Source organism: Xiphophorus couchianus, chromosome 19, assembly GCF_001444195.1.
Source record: "Xiphophorus couchianus chromosome 19, X_couchianus-1.0, whole genome shotgun sequence".
NCBI classification, from domain to species: Eukaryota; Metazoa; Chordata; class Actinopteri; order Cyprinodontiformes; family Poeciliidae; genus Xiphophorus; species Xiphophorus couchianus.
The window spans coordinates 3724733-3743017 of record NC_040246.1 but is presented as its reverse complement, the minus strand read 5'-3'; the positions used below and the strand labels follow the sequence as shown (position 1 = coordinate 3743017).

At 39.8% G+C, this 18285-nt stretch overlaps 1 protein-coding gene across 1 annotated transcript; it reads right to left on the bottom strand.

Annotated features, from left to right (window-relative positions):
* Positions 1-550: 550 nt before the first annotated feature.
* Positions 551-6408, bottom strand: tmx1 (thioredoxin-related transmembrane protein 1). The gene is made up of 8 exons (XM_028000898.1): positions 6172-6408; positions 5788-5903; positions 4119-4164; positions 3487-3615; positions 3235-3280; positions 2973-3074; positions 2817-2883; positions 551-1659 (listed from the first exon to the last, which is right to left on the bottom strand). Exons 1-8 carry the CDS (start codon positions 6378-6380, stop codon positions 1448-1450), a joined length of 927 nt encoding a protein of 308 aa, XP_027856699.1. The 5' UTR covers positions 6381-6408; the 3' UTR covers positions 551-1447.
* Between the last annotated feature and the right edge of the window lie 11877 nt (positions 6409-18285).

Below are 18285 nucleotides of genomic sequence, written 5' to 3'. Positions count from 1 at the left end.
AATGAGAAGTGTGTGAAAATGCAGGTGAAACGATAGACACACCTTATTCTAGCAACGAGTGATTTTTGTAACTTTGAATCAGATGCTTGAATTTTTGGAAAAAAGTTTAAAAAAAAAAAAGAAAATACTAAAGAAAATACTTAAATAGACAAAGTCTCTCAACTGTATACAACACTGCAAACCAGACCCTCATGGCATCCCCCCCTCACTTTGTCCTTTCTTATTGCCTTTCAGCATGCATACAGTCTGCTGCCTCAGCCGCAGGTCAGCAGCAATTTAGGAGGTTTCTAAAGTAAACATTCATAACAGCAAAAAAACAAAAACCCCCTGAAAACATTAGAACAGAAAATGACAGCAACATAATCCATGTCCAAGCAGTACGAACACACTATGTACTACGTTTGGAGTGAATAAAATGTTTTTTTCTCCCAAAAAAGCCTGAATGTGCTTATGGTGAAAATTTCAGTAAAATATATACACTGCAACTCAAACTTACGTGACAACTGAACATCTTACATTAAAGGAGTTCCTGCCTCATAACTTCCTGTGTTTTTTTTTTTTAAACCCAAGGCTCAATACATTTTATTGCACGTGGTTCATCTTAAGTTACACAAGTGCTGCTTTCATGGTTTTTCGGTTTTTTATTTTACTCGATTCTGTCTTTACTGGAACACGGTAAGCGAAACTTTAATCAGTAAAGCATTACGTCGTAAACCGGGAAGGAAGTTGCAGCCGCAGATCATCTGCTGTGTGCGGAGAGCTGCTCAGACTTCAAACTGTAGTTTTGAACGTCTTTGGTCGTTGCTGCATTCATATTAAATCAAATCTAGTTTACTTTAAGAAGTTCGCCACACACAAAAGTCTAGATCCACATTAATCATCCGGAGGTTTAATTTGAACTTAACTTAAACCTGTGGCAATTGTTCCCATTTTAAACATCAGCATTTTCACATGAATATGATGAAGCTAAATAGATTTGACATATTAAGGATTAAAACTAGCCTACCAGCAGAATGCTGAATGTTTGTGTGTGTGTTTATGTGTGCAGAATGAAATGACCCATTTGTAGAGTGAAATTCACAGACCAAAGCTTGTTAGAATTCAAAGAAGAAAAAAACTATTTTTGAAAAACAATGCATAGCATAAAACAGCGAATCAAAGTTCGTCTGTACTGCACTTCATACCTACGCCGCACGTAAAAACACGTGAGGAAAGTTTTTGTTGTTCCAGTTGGAGCCTACTGCTCAGGTGGAGAGAGCCGAGGTAGAAGTCCCCCGCTTTTAACAGAGGAGGGAGGGGAGTACAGTGGGGTGCGTCTTGGGTTGGGGGTGGGAAGATTCTGGACCCCTTCTTCTTAATACTGCTGTTCAGAACCACAGCTCCTCCATCTCCGGCTGACTCCACTGTGCTCTCATCGAACAAAGAACGGGAATCCCGCGCCGACTCTCTAGCCGTCCTCCTCGTCTTCCTCGCGGCTTGCCACCGCTCTCTTCCTCAGGGCTTCGTCGGGGTAGCCCTGGCCCTCGGGGGACTGCCTTTGCCTTCTCCAGACCCTGCCCTGGTCTTCTTCCTCCTCGTCGTCGTCGTCCTCCTCGCCGTCAGCCTCCTGGTCCTCGTCTTGATTCTGGATCAGTCGGGACTGCTCCATTGACTGTTTCTCTGCAGAATCGCACAAGCAACATCAGGGAGGCTCTGAGCTAGCTACAAGCTACACTAAAACCTTTTCTTACATGAGAGATTGAAAAGTATCCAAACCCCTTGAACCTCTTCAAATTTTGTAACCTTACAATCAAACTTCAATGTACAAAAAAAAAAACAATTTGAAAATGTGGCGATCACCTGAAAATGATGCAGGGTTTCCCCTAGTGTATTATAAGCCTGGCAGGCCACCAGGCTTAACCTGTCAAGCATTACACAGCTGGTTTTAATAACTGGCTGATTACTTAGGATTATTTTCTTGTGCGTTTGCCTTTTTTCACACTATAGTGGTTGTTTAAGTATTGTCAATGATGTAGGGTTTCCCCCAGTGTATTATAAGCCTGGCGGGCCACCAGACTTTACTTGCCCACCTGCCAGACTAAGCGCTGTGTTGTTTATTTTGCATAAGGGTTTTTACACACCAGTAACAGTTACTGTTAAGACAGACTAAGCTGGGTTTATAGTCAAAGCATTAACAGGGTGCACACCTATTGTGCTGTCCAATCCCGTTGACCCCAAACGCTATTATTTCAAAATTATGATGCCTGTTTGTTCAACTCTGCATCTTTGTAACTTTTAAAAGACTTTTAAACACAAAAACTATGTGCCACAAATCTGGAACAAACTTCCAGATAACTGCAAAACAGCTGAAACACAGAGTTCCTTTAAATCAGGGCTAAAAACCCCACCTGTTTAGAGTTGCCTTTGAACCATAAGAAGTGGAACATTGAACGTATGATCTGTATTGATTATGGCACTGGACAAAATGTAATGACTGTGACTGATTTCTCAATTGTTGACTGCGTGTTGTTTTTATGATGTTGAACTGCCTTGTTGCTGAAATGTGCTGTACAAATAAACTTGATTGACTGAAAAACACAGTTGGCTGATGGTGGACTGCACTAGCGCCTCTACCACCAAGCTTAGCAGGTTCTCTGTGATTTATCCTTTTCCTTCCTCTTCACAATCACGCATTATTGGATCATTTGTCACTTGAAATTCTTTAAAAATATATATACATTCAAGTTTGTGGTTGAAACCAAAATCTGAAACTGTTCATAAAGTATTAAGACTTCTCCAAGTCACAGCATGATATAAATATTAATGCAAAAACTCACTCTGGTAGTAATCGTGTGGGGAAAATCGTCGGGAAGGAAAGACGTAATCTGCGATGAACACTAGCAACTAAAATGACAAAAGCATTAAGATTACGTAAATTATTCACGGTACGTTTGAGTCACAACTTTCTCATGGAGTGACACAGAAGTACTCACAAGACCCAACGTCAGGCCAGCAAACAAGGTGACCAGGCCAAAGATGACATATGAACCCCAAACAGGAATCCCCAGCTGCTCCGTCATGTAGTTATGGCAACGCTGGGAAACAAAACACGGCTCTCACATGTTTTTGGCCTTGAAATGATCTGAATTCCATCTTCTGCTGTCATATTTGCTTTTTATTACACACCAATCACAAGCAGCCACAGTCCTCTCAAAATACGGTCTGCAAAAATCAATGAGTGGGCCATTTACTTACTCGGATGAACATGGAGAGCTTGAACAAAGCCGACATCGAGTTCATCCTGTCAAAAGAGGAGGCGAACGCAGCATGTAACTCGACACAAATCTCTCAGTCACAAAAACATCTGCATGCTCGTGCGTCGCTTTTTAAAGCCCACAAGAAGACGCCAAGAATAGAGTTAACATCCACTGACGTTTTCTGAGATTTCAAAAACACAAAAGGACGCAAAAGTGTTTTTCACGAGAGATTTTTTTTTTAGCCACTTACAAAAATGAAGACGGCCCGAACCACGAAGAAATGGGCTCCGTGTTTTTCCATTTCTGTTCGTCGACGAAGCTGAGGAAATCTTCTTTGGTACGAGCGCCGTGGTACTTGCGGAAAACGCCATCCTTGCAGCTGAAAAAACCCCCCAAAAATCTCAATCAGTGACAAAATTAACGGGGCTTTTAGAGGGAGCTCACGTTTTTCCTCAAACTCCTGATAAAAAAAATATATATATCTTAATTTCCATTTATTTGACTAGTGTTATTTCTAATGTCTATAATAGCGGTTTCTGTGGCACAAAAGTCAAACAGGAAATACACTTTTACACTTTAAAGCTGTTTCTGCAACAGCAGGATGTTCAAAAAATGTATCTTATCCTTATTTAACTTCTAAAAGCAACATCACCAGATGGACACCACAAATAAACAGAAAGATCACCTGTTAAAAATAAATAACCCACCTATAATAACAGGTTATTTTTAAAATAATAATGAGAGATTCTAACATATACCTCAGAGTATGTGCAGCATTCAACTACGTTTGCAGCAATTATCTTTAGGTACTGCTAAAAAAAAAAAAAAAAAAAACACAAAAAAGCAGAAGCAATGGAAACCACAAACCCTGCCGATACGTACTGGTATATTGTAGGAAGTGAAGTTATGATGAATCGCCCACTCAGACCTTACAGAGGAAAGAGACAACAGTCAGCAGGAAGGACTTTTGTTTTTGCAGCCTCACATTAATGCATTAGCTTGTGTCAGATCTATCCCAGTAAAACACATTACAGATTACAGTTTAAACCAGGAGTCGGCAACCCGCGGCTCTTTGGCGCAACCCCAGTGGCTCTCTGGAGCCATTTCAAAAATGTTTGAAAATTTTAAAAGATGGGGGTGGGAAATATATTTTTTGTTTTAATATGGTTTCTGTAGGAGGACAAACGTGACACGATCATTCTTAACGCTTTCCAATGCTATAAAAATGTGTAGAATAAATATTGAATTTCAACATTTCCATCAACAAAGATTTGTGTCATAGCCTGTGACGTTTCTTTCAGCTGGGCGGGGTGGCTGTTGTAAAAAAACCGACGTGTGTGTAGTGAGCCATGGAGAGCAAAGGGGAAAAGAAAAAAATAGCCGAGAAGAGATTCTGCAATTCTTGGACCGAATCATTTGCATTCATTGCCAATGCGGAAGGATTACCTGAACGTTTGCTCTGTAGCGACAAGTTGTCAAATAACAAAATGAGTACTGTACTCTCCGGACTATAGAGCGCACCTTACTATAAGCCTCACCTACAAACTAAAAAAAAAGAAGAAGGAAAACAAAACAAAACTGGAAACGTTTTTTTTTCCAGCCGCATGGTTCAAAGCGTGGGGGAAAAGTACCGGTTTATAGTCCGAAAAATACGGTAAAATGGAAAGACATTTCCAGGGAAGGTACGTTACAGTAGCTGCCGGGTCAAGATTAAAGTTACATCTTACATGTCCGTAAACAGAAGTCACATTACACAGGTAAGAACACAATCCTGCCATATAGGCACATATATTTAGTAACAGAGTTGTTGTTTTTATGAATTGATTAGTGATTTTTGTCAGTATATATTTAGAAGGACACTTAGCGATATTATTGGGTTTTGTTGCGTGTCAAAAGAGAAGAGGATGCCGCTATGTTTTACCGTTGCACTGACTTGCTTGGATGTTGCACAGAAATCAAACTTAAAGTGTATTAAATTAATTTTATATACTTTACCTTTTCAAAAGGCATTGCTTTATTTTTAGAACTGCAGGTTGCGTTTTATTGCACTCCGTTTGTTGCCAGGATAAGGGGCACGTTAAGTTTTGTTTTTTTCGATCACACACTTAAGAGGATTATTTACAAGGAGTGATCTCCTTATGCAAACTGCATTTGATTTTCCAAGTTCCAAAAGGAAAAACATCTTTCCCTGTCGAATATTTTATATCAAAAATCTGATTTCTTTAATTTTACCAATGCAACGAAACATAAAACATTCATTTTGTAACGGGAGGTAAACTTAAAGCACCATCGCAAAACAGAGTAGTACGTCATTCCTTCCAGGACTCACCGCAGGGAAAATAAACATTTAATCATGAATGTATGCACTTAGTCGTTTTGATAATAGGATAAAATAGCTAATATAAACATTTACATCCTGTTTTACCTTTATTATAATCCTTATATAAGGCTTTTAATTTTTTTTGCGGCTCCAGACAGACTTGTTTTGAGTACTTCAGATAGTCGCAGTATGCGTGAACTAATTAGTGTTGCCCGGCTTGGGGTTGCTTACCAGGTTGCTCCGTCACATCCACCTTGGCGACGTTGATGCCCATGTCATCCGCCCAGTCCGCGAACTCTTTCCACACCGCCTGCAGCTGCTGGCACGCAGGACACCAGGGCGCGTAGCTGCGGGGGAAAATGTTTAAAAAGCTTTCAGTTTGTCTTGCACGTCGTGCTGCTCGACATCATTAGCCCTCAGGTTAGCATCCCCCCCAAAAGGCCGGTTAGCAATGTATATTTGCTTAGAAAGCTTGACTTTTTCGTAGCGTTATGTGACTAAATCAAGATAGACATAAACTTATTTTAAGCTGGTTTAGCTAACGCGGGAACACGGGTTTTAGTTCAAAACAGAAACTGCAAAACTAGCTGGTTAGCCTGTTAGCGGGACACTGACAACTCAATCATCCATTCTCCGGTCATTATCTTCTCCCAGTCCCCGTCCGTCACGTCCTTGAGGCTGTCGGGCTTGGCCGAGGCTGGCAGCGACGATGAAAATGTCAGCAGAAGGAGAAAAGGACATGTCCAGGAGCGGAGACCCGCTCCCCGAGACAAAAACAACGTGATTCCACTCATGCTGCTAGTTAGCCGACGAGCCGTGTCCATTCCACAAGTCACTTCCGGTGTGCGCCTTCGCTGTAGCGGTAGTGACGTCAGAGCCAGCTGATGGCTAGATAGATAGATAGATAGATAGATAGATAGATAAGCGCTTAAACAAAAATCTTTCGCCAGCCAATATTATTCAAAATGTGGACCAAAAACCCCCCAAATTAAATCAAATTAATATCAATACATGAAGGAGCAGTGATAAAAATCTAAATCAACCCGTTTAATCCCAAATTTTGTCCTGCAAAATAAGTGCATGCATTTCAAACCTTGGACCCCCCCTAACACATGATATTTATGAATTATTACATTTTATGTTGGTTATGTTAGTAAAAATGTAGGTTTTTATACTCGGCAACAATTGTTGCCGGTGGGAAACTGCATAGTCTAAATTACACAAATATGGATGAAATTAATATTGCTTATAGAAGACACATTATTATTTCATTATAAAACTTCAATTAGCTGCCAAAAGTGAAAATAATTATTTTAGAGCTTCCATAAGTTAGATAACATGTCTGGCAACAATTGTTGCCGGTGGGATTAAATGGGTTAATAGTACGTACTTTATGAGTACATCATTGTAGCAGCGGTGTCAGCTAACAAACTACATCATACATAGACTAAAACATTTCAAAACTTTAATTCTTTCAATTTAAATTATTATGGTTTACATATAATAAAAACCCAAATTCAGTGTCTCAAAAAAGTAGATTACATAAAATAAATAACAAAAAAGGTATTTTAAACAGAAATGTCAAGCTTCTAAGAAGTATTCTGAATTCTACGTACTCAATGCTTGCGTTTTGTTTGTTTTTTATCCTCTCTAAAGCACTTCCTCTTCAAAAAGGTAAGTGCTATTTCATACAGTAAATGTATGAAAAAGTTATTGTTGATTGATACTTTTGCCAAATAGTGCCACCCTGTTAAATCTTATCCAATCTTGCCAGCCCAGGAGATATTACTAACAGGATATTGAAGCCACTCAAGTGTGTTGCCGCTCAAAAACCTGAATATCGTATTATGCAGACACGTTCTATATACATATTCATATCTTTAACTACACACTCTTTTCTGTGAGTCCTGCTCCATGAATCTGAGTGAATGTGCTGAATGAGAGCAGTTATTATCGCTGGGAACCTGCAGGCAGATTGCACCAGCGGACCATTATCAGTGCGCCTCACACTCTAAAAATACCTCCCAGATGACATCCTTTTGTGAACCTACCTACGGCCCCCGTTCTCCAACCATCAGCTCTGCTCCACTTACAGCAAAAGAAAAAAAAAAAGGGATCTTCTTCCTGTCCAACACTCATTGACGTCTCTGCTTTAACGTAATGCACCAACGAGGAAAAGTAAGAAGCAGACCACGGAGGGGTGATCTCGTTTGGTGTTGTTCCATCAAACTCTTCTGCTCTGTTTGGTTTCCTGCTGTTTAGAGGTGCTTACTGTGTACTAAACATGCTTCCGATTGTTCTGTTGCGCCTCTTACACTAATAGTGCTTCTTTTTTCATGTTAGATTCGCTCATGTAATTGGAAACACTCACTCAGATCTGCCAGATTATTCTAATTTTACATTTAATTTGCTATTGATTAAACTCCTTATCAGAGACTGATTGTTTCCATGGTGATTTCTCGAGTGCGGCTCAGAGGGAAGATCACAGATATTTCCCTCTGTGGTATAAAAACCCTTGGTGTTTTTTTCTCACTGTTGTGACCACAAGTTTATATATAAAAAACCAAATTTTAGCTATACTTTTTTCACACGTTATTCTTATTTCCTTTCTGATTCAATCAAATGTCAGCCACGCAGTTTCAGGATTGCAGCGCACTATGGGCTTTTCAAATGTTTACTTTTTGACAATTGTTTTTGTAGGTCACAATATTGAAAATTCAGAAAAATGCATGTACTTTTGATACAAAGAGTGCAGAATTTAAGATTTTACCCTAAGAAGCTCCAGGACTAATGTTGCACTCAGAGATATTCCAATCTTCCTACCGTAAACATCATTCCAAGTCTTTAAATATAGGGATTTGCAGGTACGAGGTGTAGTATTTTATTGAAAGAAATTGATATATATTAAAAACTAGCAACTTTAATAGAGTAGAATAGAATATACTTGATCAATCCCCAAGAGGAAATTGCTTTCTTAGTCAACATTGTTATAGATAAGCTCCTAGGAAAGTGCAAAAATAATTAATGTTGTAAAAAAATCAATCGACAAAAATTTAGAAAGTAAAAAGACGAGAGGAGTGATAGCAACAGGCTGCGTACATGTTGGCGCATGCACACTAAGGCTAGCAGTAAATAACACTAACATCAATAATAGCTCACCAATGAAGTTCTAATTCCTCTTGACTTCAGATTTCCTTCAGAGGGGCTCAGCCTGACTTCTTGCTAATTTTGTAGCTCTATAGGCATTTTTGGGCCATCAACACACATTCCATCCATCCTTCTATCAATGGATGGATGGACACTATCACCAATGGAGACTGTTGGTGGCACTAGCCTACAGTCTAGCAATAGCGTGTTTCGTGTCTGTTTTGATACGAGTTGTCAACACATCAGCTTGTGTTATAATTAAGTATGATTGCAGTTAAGTATGTCTTGGCACATTAGAGGACAGTAGGTTACATGACAGATAAACAGGGAGCTGCACCAGCTGACAGCTTTTGTAGTTTTTGAAAACAAACAGAAAAAAGACTCATTAGCTGGACAAAGCAATGCACACGGACTATAAGGCAGTTTTGGGAATCCTACATGAAAACAGGACATTATGTTAGTCAGTGACTCTGATACCAATCACCTTTAGGTTGCTTGATAGGAAAACATCAATACAGCACAAGTTGTTCCATAAATTAAGAAATTCATCCATCCATCCATCCATCCATTTTCTGCGCACCCTTGTCCCTAATGGGGTCGGGAGGGTTGCTGGTGTCCATCTCCAGCTACGTTCCGGGCGAGAGGCGGGGTTCACCCCGGACAGGTCGCCAGTCTGTCGCAGGGCAACACAGAGACATACAGGACAAACAACCATGCACACACAACACACACACCTAGGGAGAATTTAGAGAAACCAATTGACCTGACAGTCATGTTTTTGGACTGTGGGAGGAAGCCGGAGTACCCGGAGAGAACCCACGCATGCACAGGGAGAACATGCAAACTCCATGCAGAAAGACCCCGGCCGGGAATCGAACCCAGGACCTTCTTGCTGCAAGGCAACAGTGCTACCAACTGCGCCACTGTGCAGCCCTAAATTAAGAAATTGATCTGGATAAAATTTCCAGTCTCAATTGGTGACGTTGCGGCCTGTTGGGTTGCTTATGGGTTGATTACTTCTATAACAACAGAACAACAGTAAGGTAACCTACACCACTGAAGCTGAAAGTTTTCACTGAGTTCTACCACATTCTGTTTCATATGGAGCATATTGTTGTCTTTTTTCTTGAATGTAGGTGACAGTAAGACAGAGCTTCTGCATTAAGACTATACAGACTCTCGATTAGTACCAGTAATTATCTGATTCATGGATAGTATCTATGATTTATTCTGTAGTATATCTGACAGTTTACATGCTACTGACCTCACAGTGGTGGCACAAGATGGGTGTATCCACTAATATGTGAAGTAAACGCCACCTACTTGAAGCTGCATTCTATCTAATGGCCAGCAGGGGGCAACAGTATTTGTTGAAAAAATGGGCTAATCTCTTTACTTCTGGGTTAAGTGAACTCCGGGGCAGCTGATTGAATAGTTTTATTTAAAATAGATTATATATTAATGACTCTAATTATGAGTCATGTATGTTTTAGCATTTTAAATATGCAAATAAACAATTACCTGCTGCGCATATTCAGCCACCAGGCTCTCCTTTCAATATTCAACCTATATTTTAATCCTTCCAATAACGTTTGATGTATAAACTGTGTTGCATAAGACGTGTCCATGCCCGGTACGAACTGTGTGTCCATTTTGTGCGGAGTTGCGCAGTTACTCAGTTCTCATGTGAAAGCTGGTGGTATTCAGTAATTTCAAGGTTTCAAGTATGATGAGTGAGAAGTGGCAGTGTGTGGGTGTGAGGCAGCACAGTGGAGCCTTTCAATCGGAGAGTGCACCACATAATATTCTACAACTAATCTCTCTGGGTGTTTCACCGCTCTGCGCCTCCAGAACTCATATTCACTCTTAGTATTCTGACTAAAAATCCAGCTGTACACCATATTAGCAATGAAACCACCACAATTATATCCGTTTGTCCAATGCACAGGAAAAGCCTCGGTCTAAAATCCAAAATGCTTTTAGACAGGGGCACATGGCTTAGGTGGTACATGTCAAACATTTAAATGTACAGTATTTCTCTTTAAAATATTTGATTTAGCAAAATTAACTATTAATTTTGTTGTTTTTTTCTCTTAATAATTTAAAACATCGGTTAAAAACAGAATTTTTTGATAATTCAGGGCATATTTGTCTGATATTGACATTTATTTAACAGTGTTAAAATATTTAGGTGGGACAACCCCCCAGAAAAACAGAAGAAATCTGTTAACCTTTTTACGTTAAAACTTACCTTTATTTTAACATCTATATATGACATGATTGTGTAACGGAAGAAGATGCAAAACTTGTTGGACAGACATGATTTAAATGGGACAGTAATTATATTATCTTCAGTTGTTAGAAGCATATATATGTATTTATTAAATATGACTTAAAAGAAATTTGACTTTGTAATTTGACACCTTGAAAGCTCCTAGGTGGATCTAGCTCCTCGAAGGCGGAGCTAGATCCACCCAGGCGTTTTGCACAGCTGAGTGGTTGCTATGGGAGATAAAAGGATTTCATCAAACATGCATGAAGGAATCAAAGTAACACTGCAGGTATGTTTTTGATGAGGGAATAACATTATAACATGACGTACAAGCTCAAGAGTCAATTTTTACGTAATGCTGCCCCTTTAGCTACATAGCAGACACCGATACACTGCTGCCTTTTTGGCATAGCAACAAAACTGTCATTGCAAAAATTTCTCTTCTTGTCAGTTTAAAAAGTTCCCCTCTGTGTCAGAACGTGCTGACAACAGTTGGCATTGTTTTATTAGTTTCAGAGTCTACTGTGCTGTTATTGAGAGGAAAACTCTGTTCTTAGAGTTTTTACTGCATATTGGCTAAAAACACAATGAGAACAGCTTTATTTTCAGTTCCCTCACTTTAACCCAGTGGTTCCCAAAGTCTGGGGCGCGCCCCTTGGGGGGGGGGGGCGCAGTGCCATTGCAGGAGGGGCGCAGGAAGCGGTATGGATGAATGAAAAAAAAAAGTTACACAAAAGTGTTTCACTGTAAAGATGGTTTGTAGTTTGTTTTGTTGCAACCTGAAGTGTGAAATAAACTTCAGTGGAGTTTGAAAACAAAATAGGTGTTTAGGTTTATGTCTGGTTGAACGATGTGTGTGCCCAGTTGATTTTTTTTTTTTTTCCTTTTTTGTTGGGGGGGATTTTATTGTAATCCATAGGGGGGCCCAGAAAATCTTTGGGAACCACTGCCTTAATCGGAATGTGTTTTTGTTTTTAGCGTCAGCAAGCATTTGCAGACATTAGAGACATGTTTGTACAGTTTACGAAGGGAATAAGTTAACTTCTACCACATCTTGTCCTTCAATTGAAGGTCTTTTTTTGGGTTGTTTTCTTGAAAATAAGTGTCTTGTCAGCAGAACAAGAGAACCGCATACATTAGGTACTTAGAAAGACGAATAAAGAATGCCAAACACGCCTCGGAGGAGAAGAGCCCAACCTGCAAATTACAACTTAATAGCATCTGTTCCAACGTCCTAATCATCATCTGGAGCCACTGGAGCTTTCCTAATTACCTGCGAGGATTCGACGTTGGCTCCATGTTGTTTTGTACGTCTTATTCGTTTTAACAATGTGACCGATTCACCGCCGACTGAACACGTTGCAGGCTTCAGGAAACATTAAGACAATTTATTGTGGATAATGAAATATGATATGAAGCATGTTCTGGCGAACGGGTCAGGGCGTTAAATCGCCTCTTGCGCAATCACTGCTACTCATTTTTGGATTCAAGTGGAATCTGGGTCAAGCGTGGTTCAGACTTTGACTTCAAAAAGTTTAAATTATATTTTATACCCAAAGGTTGAAACCATACCACCTTCAAAAACGCTAAACAGCATGAGCAGATTTAAGCTCCTTACGCTTTAGATGAACTAACTCATCAAACTACTGAACTTGCTTTCTTGTGATTAGCTCTCCAACAATCCTCTGTCGTTGAGATTTGCCTGTTATTTATTTCGCCGTCGCCCAAGGGGCACCATTAAAATTCAACCCATTTGCCACGTTTAAGATCTTTTTACCTCTGGATGATAAATGGTGACGGTATGCATGAGCCACCAGGCCCTAGATAAGGAATTCTAATTTTGAAACTTGAAAGATCAGCATTCCCAAATCATTTTCAGCCCGCGTGGAGAGAAATATCAAACTGTTTGTGTCAACATGGTAATCCTTGCTCTGGAAAGCTAAATTTCTACCCGAGGCAGTGCAGTAGTCAATCAGCATGCTTCATAATGCTTGATAATTATAATTGATCAGGTTTTCCAAACTCCTCTCCCCCTCTCCGTCTCCTTTCTGGCGTGCAATTCGTTGAGTACTATTAAGCCCAAATCTCGGCTTAATATGCAGGTGCGTCTAAAAAAAAAGAAAAAAAAAAGTGAAAATTCTGGGAAAATAAATATATTTATATTCTAAAGAGTCATTACACATAAAGATGCACGTTTTAAGTGTTTTAGTTTAGATCAGTTAGTTTAGTTTTTTGTTTTATAATGTACGGAGGTATTTCTAATGTTATATTACGGACACATAATTTCGTCTGAGCTGCTATTCGGGATTCGCTTTGTGTTTCTTTAAAAGCTTCTCCTTGTTAGCCACAGAGGGAGCAAAGATTTGTCCACAAGCAGGCCGAAGACATGGAAACTGAAGACGTCTCGCTCAGAAGAGGTTTCTCTTGAGTATCAAGAACCTTTTCATTTCTATGGCCGAGTTCCTCGCAGCCATTTTGAAAACATGAACCTCTGTTTTTTTTTTTTTCTCCTTACGTAAAATAATGAAACTTAAAGAAAGAAACAGCCACTTCTTGGAACAGGATCTGGCTGCTCGTTGGAATCTTCGTCACATCTCATCAGAACAAGACGAGCATTAACATGGACTCTTGTTTTATTTTAAACTGAATGTTTTTTTTTGTAAAGCGGCTTTCTTTACTTCCTGGCAACGTTTCTCTCATTATCCCCTTAACGTTTGAGAAAACACACAACCAGTAAGCACATGTTTGGATGAAAGTAAGCAACGATGTTGGTTCACACCAAATGTTTCCTATCAGCTATTTTTGGACGCTCTCCTGCAAGATGACACGGTTTTCTTTGTACTGTCCAGAGTTCAGGCCCAGCTTCTTCTTTTTCTCCCGCCGAGTTGGCTGCTAAGTCTTTATTTCATCCTTTTTATTGTTGCTTTTTGTAGTTTTTGTTGTTCAACGCCAACGCTCCTGAGAACTCGCACACACTCACTGGACTGAAATATTTAGATTTCTTTCCATTGTGATCAGATGCCCCAATGCCTCTGTTTTCCATAAATAAGCAGCTTCTCTGAACTCAAGTGCAGTAAAGAAATGGTTGCTGAAAGAAGAAAATGTGAAGATTTCCCAGTATGAACTTGCATGGATGAGTCTAACCTTGAACAACGGTTGGTGGCTAGTTTTACATTTGCATCTCAAGTTGTTATTGTGTTTACCGGTAACGATCCGGGTCGTAGTCAGAGGTGCGGACTCTGTTGAGGTTTAAAAATTCGCTGTGATAACGTGCGACGCCAAGAAGCTTACCGGGAATTGCGTGCGCCGCGCTTCGTTCACATCCTCCGCTGCCGTCGCTAAAAGCAGCGCAGAAAATCGTCGTCGTCGTTCACAACTTCTTCTGTTTTGCCGATTGGAAAGTCTACGGCAGAAAATCCAAGTCAATGGGAGAAAGCCCAGATGGAGCGACGAAGCGAGACGAGAATTGAAAGCGTAAAAAAAAAAAAAAAAAAAAAAAAAGAAAGAAAGTTGAAAATGAAAATGAGCTGCATTTCCCTGTCAAGCAACTCAAAGCAACAGAGAAATAGTAAATAACCGTGTTTCTCCATACAGAAAAGAGCTCTTATTTGTCAGAGTACAAATACGGGATCCTGGCTAATTACTGCACTAAAACACAAAGGTTCACGTTGCAACAGCTCAGCCTACGTTCCCTCACTTCTGGGGGAGGAAAGAATTTGTCAAAGCTCAACGTTGGCTGTTCAGTGCTTCACCTGGAGGCCTGTTCTCAAATCTAAAAAAAAAACAAAAAAACAACATAATAATAAAAAAATCTTCTGTACAGGTGTTAGTGAATCTTGCAGCTCTGTGTTGAGCTCCAGAATCCCAGCACAGCTCCACAGACATCTGGGTCAAGAAGTGCACAGACTGCCGGGGCTTTACAGCGCAAAGCTCAAGTCAAACAGAAATCTACATTCGGGACGCGGACAAGATGCTGAACTGTATTCCTGTTTTATCATTTTATAAAGGAGGTAGAAAACGGGACGGCAATGCCTACAATTGACTTCCACTCGTCTCCTGTGACCTGTTTCTCATGCGAGACTTGCTTTTTTTTTTTTTTTAAAGCGACCACCATCTGCTGCTCTCTGCAGCAGAAAGGGCTCAATAGATGGCGCAATGCAGCGCCGTCCAAATGCTCCGGCGCCTTCACGCTTATAGATTCAGAACCATCTGCGCCCTTCACAAAAGTGACTCATGGAAAAATTATATTTTCATGAAATGTTTGTAAATTAGGCCCAGGGGACGGATCTGAAGAGCACGAACAATTCAGAATGCGGATGAGTTTATTGGGGTGAAATCCTGCATTGTCTTGTAAAAGACGAATGCTTTGGATTTTTTACATTACAAACTTTTTTACGTAATCTTGAATGTGTCTGCTGTTCTGACCTTTGATTAAGTACGCACTTCGGTTGTTTAAGTATGGAGGTTGAATGCAACTTAAAAGTCAACGTGTTAGACAGCAAGAAAACCGACACACTTTGAGTGTGAACCAGCAACAAAACACATCATCAGCCATTTTAAATATTTTTCCAAATAATATTTAGCATTTTCTGTTGCCAGAAAATGCTAAATATTATTTGGAAAAATTTGTCGTTTCACTTTCAATTTCATTTTCCGTCCTCTTCCTTACTGGATCAATCCCCATGCACATCTTCACAGTTTAAGCTGCAGACCTTCCTATCACTGCTGTCTATGATGGCTGTTGTTCAACACTCTAAATATGTCGCTCATGGCAACTTTTGTTTGCTTTGTGCTGGTCTTTTTTTATTTATTTATTTTTTGCTTCATATCTGGGCCTGCGCAGTGGCGCACCTCTTGGCCAAGTACCACTAGAGGTAGGCAACAACTCTCCTGCAACATTGCAAGGCAAACTGGATAAAAACAATCAACACATAGATCTATGGATGGATGGAAAATAACATATCCATCATAAGCCACGAGCGCGAACACGATTAAAACAGGAAAAGATCCTGAAAATGTCACGTTTTCCACCTCCGAGAGCCAACGCTCTGTGCTGTGCTGTTTGGATAAAAGAGGAATAAAACCCAGGGTTGCAGATTCCCACCTCCCAACCCCGTAACGCTAGAAATGGAGAAAAGAATGCTGTAATAACACGTTGCTTTGCTGCCGGTTTGGCTTGGCTCTCTGCCTCGGTGCCATGTTGTCAGCGCAATAAAGCATCTCAGACTCCAGCTGGAATGCGAGATGCTTATTTCCAGGCGTCTTCGCGCTCACAGGCCTTCCGTAGCGCAGCTTACTGCGAGCCGCCATAATCAGCGGCTGTCCACGAAGAGAAACGACACGCTGATGTAGTGGTTATAAAACTATTTTAGACAACCAAAAGGGAAAACAAGATCTAGTGATCTGCGATCGATTATTTTGGTCTTTCAAGTTCAGTGCTACAGACAGATACAGTAAAGGGTAGCCTAAGTTTAATGAAGTTAAAAACAATGTATTTTTCTTTAATGTCATTTTTCCGGGTATGTTTGGTTATAATTCTTGAAAAGTTCAACCTTTTAGATTTTAAGTTATGAGGGTTTAATCATTCGAGTTTCGATTGGTTTTGTCTGATCGGATTTAGGGGAACGCGATGCTTCTGCTCCTCCATTACAACACTGGAGACGAAAGCAGTGACATCGTGTCCGTGTTTTTATTATTCCCCTACAGGTAAAGTTCGTACTACCTATTACAAGCTTTACAAGTTATTGATTATGCTTGTTTAATGAACAGGGAGCGTTGTGGTGACTGTGATAACTAGTCTAAGAGCTACTATACTCACCTTAGCTTCCTGGTTAGCTGCGTCCTGTGTGTGCTAAGTTTGTTTTACTGTGTTGGCATAACCAGAATGGATGTAATGTTTACTCAGTATGTGACAGTGTAATGTCTGGAACTGTTTTGAAATATTACCATTACAACACTGGAGACGAAAGCAGTGACATCGTGTCCGTGTTTTTATTATTCCCCTACAGATAGAGTCCTTACTCATAAGGGGCGTAACACTGACGGGGGGGGAAGGCTCCACGAGTACGGCAAGCCGTTTTGACATAAATTCGGTTTCGCCAGTAATGCCATTCCGACTTCTCAGAATGTTAATTGAAGATAAATTAAATTAAGAGAAGCTGTGTAATTCAAGATATCTGTAATTCATTTGGTGGTATCTGAAAAGGAATTCTGACTGGTCAAAATTACAATTTGAGATATCTCTACATTTCGCTAGTCAAAACTGTGTAGCTCTTATCCAAAAAATACATTTCAAGATATCTTGAATTATGTTGTCATTCGAGATATCTTTAATTAGAATTATGACTAGTCGAAACTAAACTCGCGATATCCTGAGTTTACTTTGTGACTAGTCATAATTTCATTGTAGATATCTGAAATGTGTGTTTCTGATAGTCAGTAATTCATTGTTCTTGAACTGAAGTCTCCATACAAGTCAATGGTAAATCTGACGTCATTTCAACTAGTCGGAATGTAATTAGAGATATCTCAAATAGGTATTTTGTCTAGTCAAAATATAATTAGGGATATCTTAAATTACTAAAAAGTCTAGTCCTAAAACAATTTGAGATATCTGGAATGTAAGGGCGGCGAAACCGAATTTATGTTAAAACGGCTTGCCATACTCGTGAGTCCGCGTATATTCAGGCAGTTCGTTTTTTCAGTTTGAAACAAAAAATTTTAAACAGACTTGTTTTTTTCCCACCTTTGCACCTCGTATCAAGTAAACCATCTCAATTATTCAAGGCTGCAACTAACAGCTTAATGGCTTTAAATTTCTATCTAGGTTGGAGTTTTCCTACCTCACCCAAATCTCCTGGAATTTACGATGCTCTTCTAAGTCAACAGAAGTGTTGTTTAAAATCGACCTTTTTTCATCTTTACATCATGTTATTATGTTATCACTCATCAAAAACATACCTGGAGTGTTACTGTCGTTAATGTTGATGTGACGTCGTTTCGGAAAGCCCGAATTTCTTAAAGAGACACAGGCCCATTTTCAAGGCGAAGTCAAATTTCTCTTATGTCATGTTTGATATGGACAGCATTTTCTGTAACGATTCCTCGAATGATTGGAGTACCGCGATTATTAAAATTCCTCAAGGGAAATGTATCTCCCTCGAAGCTTCGTTAATTTATGTTTTTATTATTTAGCACACACTGCCAGGTTGCGCAGCGCTCTCACTTCCGTCTATGAGTTGTTGCTAAGCGCTTGCAGCACAAATGGACTGGCGGGATGCTTAGAGTAGGACAGCCTTCCTCCTGGAAGG

What these genes read in the sequence shown, in the direction of transcription:
- tmx1 (XM_028000898.1), bottom strand. Translation starts at nt 6,380, where the DNA reads ATGGACACGGCTCGTCGGCTAACTAGCAGCATGAGTGGAATCACGTTG. An exon ending in GGAGAATGGATGATTGAGTT is followed by an intron (nt 5,904 to 6,171) that starts GTCAGTGTCCCG and finishes TTTCCCCCGCAG; the next exon opens with CTACGCGCCCTGGTGTCCTG. An exon ending in CCCACACGATTACTACCAGA is followed by an intron (nt 1,660 to 2,816) that starts GTGAGTTTTTGC and finishes GCGATTCTGCAG; the next exon opens with AGAAACAGTCAATGGAGCAG.